This window comes from Malus domestica, chromosome 10 (assembly GCF_042453785.1).
Source record: "Malus domestica chromosome 10, GDT2T_hap1".
Lineage (NCBI taxonomy): Eukaryota > Viridiplantae > Streptophyta > Magnoliopsida > Rosales > Rosaceae > Malus > Malus domestica.
The window spans coordinates 34,371,624-34,382,154 of record NC_091670.1 but is presented as its reverse complement, the minus strand read 5'-3'; the positions used below and the strand labels follow the sequence as shown (position 1 = coordinate 34,382,154).

Below are 10,531 nucleotides of genomic sequence, written 5' to 3'. Positions count from 1 at the left end.
GGGGTGGAGATCGTTTATGCCAGCGCATTTTTTTAGGGGTAGAGATGCATTGACCTATTACTGTTCACTGAAGTATATTACTGTTCACTGGATAAATGGGTTGGGTACTGACATAAAGTCTTTAGAGGTGGACTTGCTCTAAAGCACCATCTGCAAATAAATAAAGTGATTTGATAGGAGCCAAGAGACAAAAGTCTTATAAACTTTAGGTGCCTGATTAATTTTCAGATTTCACATTAAGTGCCACCAAACGCCAAGTTTTGGTTTGGAAACTTCGGATAGACCAAAAAACAGAAACCGAGAATGCGTGGAACGTGTTTTCCCCGTTCACAATACCGCAGGCAAACCAGCCCGCAAGCGTCCACAGTTTTCAACTTTTCACTGAGACCCTCCGATTTAATTTATTTATACTTCCAACCCCCAAACTTCTTTTTTTTATTTATATTTTTGGTCACCTATGAGAAATCGGGACTTTAATAGTTTTTCTTTTGCCACATCGCAATCAGGTTCCAAAATCACGCCATCGCGGCAAGAAAATGTGTGACAGCTTTATTTATTCGTAAGCATATGTTTCCACTAAATAGTAAATACAGGAGGGAATAATAATATATTTAATACATCAAAGGGAATTTTTTTATAGATTCTTTGTCACTTCAGTTAATTTTTGTGATAATATTATCTAATATTGTGCCAAAAAATGAGGTAACAGAGACTTCATAGAGGATTTCATTTTTGAGCGAGTCTCCTTAGCATTTCTCTTGAGTCGTTTCCAATTAGAGAAGAAGTCGAACCATATTAATTGGAATTCTCAATGTTTTGATACTTAAACAATAATACTACAATCTAATGATATTCATCATTACTTGTAAATGAAATGTCTTAAGTTTGAATTTTGTAAATAGCGAGTTCGATATAAATTTCTTCCTCCACTCCTTAGTATAACCATATAATTATATCAAGAAAGAAAAAAAAATGCCCCTTTGAATTTTGCTTCACTTTCCCGTTATTTACAAGTTTATCGCTTTAATTAATACAACGATAATGGGCAAGAAAGGAACATTCGGATTAATTACACAATGAATCAATCGTAATTAGGTATCTAACAAATAATTTAAAATATTGCATTGTCAAGAAAAAATCGATCAAGATTTTCGGATAAATCTCAAGACATCTGAAAATATAATTTTGAAAAAGACATTTATTTTTTGTCAATTTAAAAAGACAAAGTCACACGCCAAGTCAGCAGGAGGGGCCGAAAAGAAACAAATAGTAAAAGTGGGGCGTGAAATTTTTGAAACCAAGAAATAAAGCAATCAACCAAAATCCGCGGACGCAGATTACAATTAACTGCGCCTGCTGTATGTGATGTAATCCGCTTGAGAAGCTAGGAAGGTGACTGATTTATTTATTTCCTTGTCCTCCATGAACGTGCAGCTGAAGCTCTACAACCATAAGCGGCTCTGCGTTTTCTCCTAATTCAGATTCTCTCCCCCACTTCGGCATCTGGGTAAGCTTCAAAATCTCCTCTTGCGCAGTATTTTCGATTTTATTAATTTATTTTGGTGGAAATTTGAGTTTGATTTGGTTGGTATCTCAATTTTTTTTCAAGCTGCATTTTCTCTGATTTTGTTATATCCGCCAGTATCTGATGTGTTTATTATTTTATTGGGTTTTAATCTTTGCGTGGAATCTTTTGTTGGAGTGCTTTATATTGGATGTTTCTTGAAAAATTAGAACATTAAATGGATTGGAATATCTGCATTTTACGGCAAGTTCGTAATTTTTTAGTTTTGGTGATTGGGGATGAACAGAAAGGCTAAAACTTTTGATGATACAGATAAAATTTGTGTGATTTGGGCATCTGGGTAAGTTGGAAGTCTGATTTAGAAGTTGGATTTGTTACGGATTCATCCTTTAATGCTTGTGTTTGCACTAGTAAATCTAAAATTATATGTTGGGGGAAGGGCATTTGGTTATCAACTTATCATCAAGATACTATGAAAAAAAAAAAATAAACATAGATGTATTATCTGTTTGATTATTGGGAGTTTTAACGAAAAGCCCACGATACTGTTTATTTAACGAAAAACCATATTTTTATACTAAAAGGTCAAACCTGGTACTATTTTCAAGTCCCTTTTCATTAGTTTTCCTTTTAATTTATCGGGAACGAGTGTGCCTTTGACGAAGTATCTAAAGCTATTAACTATACAACTCTGAAATCATTTGATCTTGATGTATAGCATTTGTTACATCTGTCATTTGTTGAAGGGTGTCGAGCGAAGGGCTTACTCACTTGATCGATTCTGATCTGCATCTGCATCTGATTCCGATTTATGTATGTTATTAGAAACTGAGAAGCAGTGCCTTTTACTTTTTTTTTTTGTTTTTGTATACTAAGAAGCAATGTATAAGTAGGAAATGTAGATATAGCTGATGCAGGTCATCTTTTTCCATTCCAGTTTTGTAGACTAAGAAGCAATGCATAAGTGGGAAATTCATCTTAGTTTTATTTGTACTAGGAAGAAAGTTGGGAGAAAAGAATGATATTTAGACGGGGTGGTATTCATGGAGTGTTTGTAATTTGTTTGAGTTGTTTTCATCTCTGTATAGAATTCCGAGTCTGATGACAGTAATGCTATAAGATAAACGCCGCAGGATTACAAATCTGAATCTGATGCTATTTTGACAGTACTAATTATCTGTAATTGGAACGTTCACATCGCAACCTAATAAATCTACTATGAATATGCAGTGATAACTGGAACTCCTTGAAGAGGTTGCTTGACTGCAGCAATATTTGGTGCTTTGATCCCAACGTATACTGAAAGTTCCTGTATAGGCATTTAGCGGTTCATTTTTTGGGATTCACTACAAAACAGTTTTACAATGTCGTTGTTGTCAAAGTTGCGGTGCATTACAGTGGATGTTACTGGCACATTGCTAGCTTACAAGGGGGAGCTTGGTGACTACTATTGCATGGCAGCCAAAGCTGTAGGGCTGGAATGCCCTGACTACAAAAGGGTGCATGAGGGCTTCAAATATGCATATAAAGACATGGCCACCAAGTATCCATGTTTCGGGCATGCTGCGAAAATGCCCAACATCGTATGGTGGAAAACTTGTGTCAGAGACTCCTTTATAAGGGTAAGATATTTGACATGGGTTCTCGATCTTGATCCAGTTCTCTGTGATAACTAGCTTCTCGATAACCGTTGTATGTGATGCCAATGTTTTGTGGTGCTTCTAAATAACTAACAGAACTTGTTAATCTAGAAAACTGAGAATATCATCCCCCTAATAGAATTTAGACAATAAATAGTATCAGCTAGGACTTTCCAACAAATTTTCTCGAATAATTTCCTTAATAATGAATTGTGAAATGGACATCTTTTTTTTTATAATAGGCTGGATATCATTACGATGAGGAGACATTTGAGAAAGTGTTCCGACGTATATATGCATCCTTTGGTTCCTCTGCTCCTTATTCCATCTTTCCTGACTCCCAACCCTTTCTAAGATGGGTCCATGAACAAGGTCTTAAAGTTGGAATTATTAGCAATGCAGAATACCGTTATCGAGATGTAATTCTTCCAGCCTTGGGTGTGCACCAGGTAAATTAGTTAAATCTCTGTTTCAGCGGCATTACTTGAGACATGGGTATGCAGATCCCTTAGTTTTGGTTTGCTTTCATGTCTTTCTCATCCTGATTGTATCATATCAATTGTTTTTTCAGGGAACTGATTGGGATTTTGGAGTGTTCTCTGGTATAGAAGGTGTGGAGAAACCAAATCCGAAGATTTATGAGCTTGCGCTCAAAAGGGCTGGAAATCTGTCACCGGACGAGGTTCTGCACATAGGGGACAGCATGCGCAAAGATTATGTCCCAGCAACAAGTATTGGGATGCATGCATTGTTATTGGATAGGTTCAAGACATCTGATGCCGATGAGTGGAGGAAATCTGGCGCAGTTGTCCTTCCCGACTTGGAAGCTGCAAAAGAATGGCTTACTTCACAGAAGTCAGCAAGCTGAGCTGCTGAGGGGCATTTTCGCCGGTGATGCTGCTGTTAACTTGTAATCTCTTACCCGTAATTGATGCAATTCCGTTAACTTGTACTTGGCCGGCGGTGCGTTTGTGCAATTTGTTTCTGTACCATCTGAATCAAGGCTGTAGCATTTGCAGCAAAATTACAATGGAAAAGAGATGCTTTTGGTTCAATCATTTTTGCTTCCTTTGCAAACAAGTAGCAATAATTTAAGATCTTTCTGAGGTTCAGATAGTGATGGTTAATCCGGAAATCAGTCACGTTAATAAAGCAAGCCTACAACTTTGCACTCCAACTGTCTGTGATGATTACAGGAAAAAAGGAGAGCTGGGAGCCTGAAAGTTTTGGCCACCCAAAGTGAGAACTTTACTTAATTTTCTGACACAAAATACATCACCAGATGGAGAGTTGACTCTAATTGACCCTCTTTAGCCCCCTTCAAACTTTATATTATCCCTTTTTCTTTTAATATTTCCTCATCTTTATAACCCTTAAGTTCGAATTTCTAACAGATTAGTTGGTCAAGACGGTATATCTGCCCTTACAACAAAATTTGAATTCATCCTCCATAATTTGGAATAGTTTTTAATATCGTTTTGTCAAAAAAATTAGAATGTTTTTAAGTGAAAACTATATTGAATTTTTTGGGTCGGAAGTTGTTTCAGTTTCTGACTACATTAAGAGTGGTCGTTGTCACTGGGTCGAATGGGACCAGAGGGGCCATCTACCAAGACTGCTCCATTGTTGTGGGGATAGACAAAGCTCACTTGGGTTCCTCTCAGCCTCCAACCCCTTCGCTTCTTGTCGCTCATTGCCACTTCTTCTCCCTCCCTCCCTCCTCACTCCTCCCCTTTTTATTATTCTATTGCTATCCCAGCTTTACAGGCCCCCTCCGTTCCTCCCTCTCTCTCTCTCTCTCTCTCTCCTCACCTACTGACTCCTGAGAGTTGGTGAGAGTTCTTTGGGCCCTCCTCCCAAAGCCAATGCACCAGCACGCCTACAACTAGAGACAAGCAAAGCAACCGTTTTTTGGGGTTAAAAACCTGCCATTTTTGTTCTCTGGTAAAACAAGCAACCATTTTTGAAGGTGGAGGAGAAGAACCCATCTGCATTTTTCAAATGCTTTTCACATTTCCATCCACTTTTTCAGTCATCAATGCTTCAGAGATCTGAAAGGGACTTTCCAAGCTCTTGGGTTTTCGGTAAAGTTTCAATCTTTTTCCCACCTTTTTTCATTTTTTCTGCACATTTTTTTTTAATTCAATGAGGGTTCAAATCTCCATGTTGTGACATTGCAAACCATGTTTTTGTTTATTGGGTTGTGAGAAATGCAAGTTTCAGACTCCCCAAAGAACTCTGAATCATCAGCTCATTGTTGTTGTTGTATTCCTGCTTCTGGGTTTTGTTGAATGTTAGCAATGAAATTAGGTAATCAACAAAACGATTTCGATTCGTCTTTTGAGCAAAGTTTGAGTGGAAGTTTTAGAAAGTTCACATCTGGTTTGCTACAAAATGATATGGGATTGCTGTCTCCGGGCCATAGCTCGAATGGTAGTTTTCGGAGGTCTAACTCCGTTATGTCCACACATTCCGGCGCTTCAGCTTCAAGCAAGTTTGCCTCTTCTTCCAGAAGAGTGTCCAAGGGGCTAAAGGACTATTCAAGGAAACTTGTTGACCTCGAATTGTTCACAGATTGTATTCGGGATTGGGTTTCGGAGAATTCGTGCGAAGATTCAGCAACTGGTTTTGGTCCTCCCTTTATAATCGATGAATTGCGCAAGCTTGATGTGGCATTGGAGGGTGTTTTGTTTCAGCAACTTGTCCGGATGCCATGCTCACCTTATGTTTCCGGTGATCCAAATGAAGACGAATATCTTGCGTTGGAAGACTTCCTTCATGCTGTAGTGAGTGGTTTGTGGCATGCATTTTGGCATAAAAGAGGTGAGCTTCCGCTATTTGTATCTTGTCCGCGTTCTCTTGGATCCAAGTTTTATAGTGTAGAGAAGGCGATTTCAAGGGGAGGGCTTAGAAAGCTCTGTGGTTTAGCATTGATATCGAAAATTGGGAGTGATCAGCAAGTCCAATGGGATCAAATCATGGAGTTTGCCCTGTTTAAACCTGATATATTGTCCGGAAATGAGTTGAAATTATCAGCTTCCGTTGTCTGTGAAGCCCTCTTTTATGGTTTTCATATACTTGTTTCTAGGTGTTTGAGCAAGGTTAAAGCTACAAAGAGCAGTTTTGTTTTCCTTTTGGTTCTGGATTCTAAATACGGAGGGGTGGTTAAACTTGGAGGTGATCTTAGTAAACTCGAATTAAACTCAACTAACCCGTACAAGTCTGCGGTTGAATGGATAAAGAACCATGCTGAAGTCTCCGTTTCTCCAGTGGATCGGCTATGGAACAAATTCGGGAATGCAAATTGGGGAGACCTAGGAACTCTGCAGGTACTTTTGGCAACTTACAACGCTATTGTACAATGGAATGGGCCGCCAAGGAAGTCAATAGCTTCATTAGTCTCGAATCACAGCCTTCGCCTTCAGAAGCGTAGGATGGAGTTCTGCCTCGGCGGGAATGAGAATGGTCTGGTTCCTTACCTACAACAATCTAGTCATCAACAAGGAGAGATTGTTGAAGTTGACCAAACTAATAGTCAAGTTTTCAAACACAGTGCTTCGCGTTTAAAGCTTAATCAAGGTGAGGTTTTACTGCTGGAAGATCAACAGCAGGGGCAGAAAACTTTCCAAGTACAAGAGTCTCTGGTGGCAGGGATCCATTACCTCTATAGTGCAGTTTGTCTAGATTATCCGACACAGTTGTTGACTTTATACATTGGCGCGCATCCGACCAAACTTGAACCTTGTTGGGAGGACATGAGTCTTTGGTACCAAGTGCAGAGGCAAACAAAAGTGCTAAATATCTTCAAGCATCAGGGAATTACAAGCAAATATTTGCCGGAAATGATTGCCTCTGGGAGGATTTTACATTCTGGCCCCTGCAAGAAGCAGACCCCCGGGGGTCGATGTGATCATCCGTTGTGTGGGACGCCAATACTAGTGACATCTCCAGTTGGTGAACCTGTTTCATATGTTGTTTCTCAAGATGGACCCCTTTCCCCCAAGGAGGCAATTCGCTGCTGCAGAGACTGCCTAGCTGCTCTAAGAAGTGCCACAATGGCAAATGTCCAACATGGTGATATTTGTCCGGAAAACATAATTCGTGTCGTTGACGAACAAGGTTCAAGAAACAGTGGTTTCTACGTTCCAATATCATGGGGCCGCGCAGTTTTGGAAGACCGGGACAGTCCAGCTATAAACCTACACTTCTCCTCATCTCATGCACTTCAGCATGGGAAACTTTGTCCATCATCAGACGCCGAAAGCCTTGTTTACCTTATGTTGTTCGTAAGCGGGGGAACAATGCAGCAGCAGGACTCAATCGAATCTGCCTTGCAATGGAGGGAGACAAGCTGGGCAAAGCGTTCGATCCAACAACAGCTGGGTGAGGTTTCACCACTCCTCAAGGCATTTGCTGACTACGTGGACAGTCTCTCTGGAACACCATATCCTGTGGACTATGGCATATGGTTGAAGAGATTCAGCAGGGCCGTGGACGGCGTGGGAGATAGGGGTAAAATGATCGAAGAAGTGGCGGTAACGTTGAGATTGAAGGACGTTGCTGAGTCCTCAGGAACATCTGGAGGATCCTAGTGTTTTTTGGAGGGAGTGTTTGGTTTTGTAATTACATTTGGTGAGAGGAGAATCAACTGCATTTTGTGTTAGGGGCTCTCCGGGACGTCTGAGATTTTTACTGATTGGTGTCGTGCATGGCACTGTGATTGGGATGGACTGAGTGCAATGTATCTGACTTGTTTTTGTGTTCATAAGTTCTTGTTTTGTCTTTGGATATGAGATTCTGGTCTGTTTCCGTTGGAAAAAGGGTAATAAAGTAATTGGGCACGTATAAGAAGTAAGAAATAAATAAGTGGCTTTTTAGCTAAAATGGTATTTGAGATTTGCGTAACTCCTCACTTTGGTCTTTGAGATTTGAAATTAATAGAAGTGGTCTTTGACTTTAATCACCATCAATCATTTCGGTCATTTCTTTAAAAATCTTCATTAAATAAGGATAAAATGACAAAAATACCCTCAATTTTTGTCAAATTATTTTGGCCTATTGTTTATTAAATTGAGGGTATTTTTGTTATTTGATCCTTATTTAACATTATTTTTCAAAGAAAGACCAAAACGATTTATGGTGGACAAACTCAATGACCACTTCCATTGATTTCAAATCTTAGGGACCAAAATGATGAGTTATGCAAATTTCATGAACCATGTTAGTTAAAAAGCCTAAATGAGTGATGTGCCATTTAACAAGGTTCATTTAGCAAAACAACACTTTTTAATATCTACCCAAAAAAAAGCAACAATTTTGTTAGTAAGAAATGGGAAATTTTTCGAATTTGCACCAGAAAATTTATCCAATTTTCAACTTGTCGCATGAATTTTCATTATTTGATTTATAAATGATATTCTTTACTAATTTATTTAAGGGGAGAACTTGAATTTGAGTAATGAAGTTAAAATTCTAACCACCAGTTCACTCCACTACTTGCATCACTTGAATTACTCAATTAGTTTCAAATTTTCGATAAGTCATACGTGTTGCATATGATTTATCTTTTTACGTGAAATTCAATCACGGTAACCATAGGTGGCAAATTACACGTAACTATCTATTCATGTGACACCTCTGCTGCAATATTTTGTCAAATAGAAATTTGAGAATTTCTGTCTTCATTATTTTCCCCTTTCACTAGTAAAACTAAACCATGAAATGACCATTTTAGCTTCATCATACTCCGAACCAGCATCATCTAGCATCCAGTACCCAATCGAACCACCAAAACCCAAAACCCCTGATCTATGTTGCACGGACGCTCCGCAATTTCGAAGTATCAAAGTGTCGGACCCTCGATAGACGAACACATTCTAGACACGGTTTGGACAGATCAACGATTTCGACACAATCAAAACACAGCTACACACGACAAGGCATTTTGAGGCAATTTTGTTTTTTTGAACATGTATTGAGGTTTTTGTTATTGTCGTATTCCGAGAAAGTTTGGGGAATATAATGACTTGTTTACTATGTTAGTTTTCAACATTTTGTTCAGGATATTCTTTTTGTTTTCGATTCGCTGCCGTCGAATCTAAGAATTTCTTACCAATCTAGTCGTGTTAGGTGACATGAAGTTCGCCAACTAGTTTGCTTTTGAAGCATCAAACTTGACTTTTCTGGTTTGCTGTTGTCACGCGACTGCCTTCAATTATTCATAGTGAGGCTGAGGTTGTGTGTGCTCCATGAAGGGACCCGGCTTCTTTGCCTTCCCATTTTCTATACACTTTCATTTCTTTTTATTTTGTACAGTCACGGTTAAGTCACGTTAATATTTTATATTAATTTTTTTTATAGAGATAATAAGACAAAAAACAATAGTAATATAAAAAGTTGACGTGGCTTAATTGTGACTGCACAAATAGGAAGAGATGAGAGTATATGGAAAGTGGGAGGGTAGAGAAGTCAGGTCCTCCATGCAGAGCTCTTGACTTTTACATTGTTGGGTACAATCGATTGTATGAACAACGAAAAATCGAATTTAAAGTCTTATGTATGATGATAAATTATCGTAACCACTTGAACTACGAAACCCAATGGCGAAGCCAGGATTTCTCGGGGGGAGGGGCGAGGTTAAAGAAAAATGGCAACAACTAAATCTTTTTATATAGTAATGTCTTTCATAATTAATCAATACAAACAAATTACAATTGTTGCCGGCGAGGTTTCATGTCATGAAAACGTCGCATAATAGGCTCATTATCAATAAAAGAAAATACATCTCTCTCAATGTAAATAATCATATGCTATCACTCAACCATTGATCTCTCATTTTGTTACACAATGGTGTTTTCACATCTCTTTCAATGTAAACAACCATGCTATCACTCTTAATCCTAGAGTAGACTATACTATAGTATGCATAATAACTAATTCAACCAACAATTCAATTAATCAATACCAATAAGCATACAAATTATTCGATAAATAAAAATTCAATTCAACTAATCATATGAATAATTGTATACATAATACATTATGTAATACTAATAATTCAATTAATTAATCAATAATGGAGAATTCAAATTTTAATTTTTACCCTAAAAAATAATTTCATAATTTCATATCAATAATCAATAACCAATAACCATATTAGTGCATTGAGTGCTTTACTATATAATTCTATTCTATACCAATTAAACAAAATTCATTTTAAATAATTAATTAGGGTTAGGGATTATAAATTTGGGAATTAAAAAATTTACCTAAATAGTGGGTTTGATAGTTGGAATCTGGGCCCTGGCACTGCTGCTGCTGAGTGCTGAATGCTGATTGGTTTGTTGCCAAACGGATAGGCAGCGCT

General features: G+C 38.1%; 2 protein-coding genes across 2 annotated transcripts; both read left to right on the top strand.

Annotated features, from left to right (window-relative positions):
* The first annotated feature begins 1,187 nt into the window (after positions 1-1,187).
* On the top strand, positions 1,188-4,220 carry LOC103445985 (uncharacterized). The gene is made up of 4 exons (XM_008385046.4): positions 1,188-1,507; positions 2,756-3,147; positions 3,408-3,614; positions 3,737-4,220. Exons 2-4 carry the CDS (start codon positions 2,890-2,892, stop codon positions 4,031-4,033), a joined length of 762 nt encoding a protein of 253 aa, XP_008383268.1. The 5' UTR covers positions 1,188-1,507; positions 2,756-2,889; the 3' UTR covers positions 4,034-4,220.
* Positions 4,221-5,465: 1,245 nt separating this feature from the next.
* LOC103445987 (uncharacterized) lies at positions 5,466-7,757 on the top strand. The gene has a single exon (XM_017335251.3). It carries the CDS (start codon positions 5,466-5,468, stop codon positions 7,755-7,757), a length of 2,292 nt encoding a protein of 763 aa, XP_017190740.2.
* Positions 7,758-10,531: the final 2,774 nt, after the last annotated feature.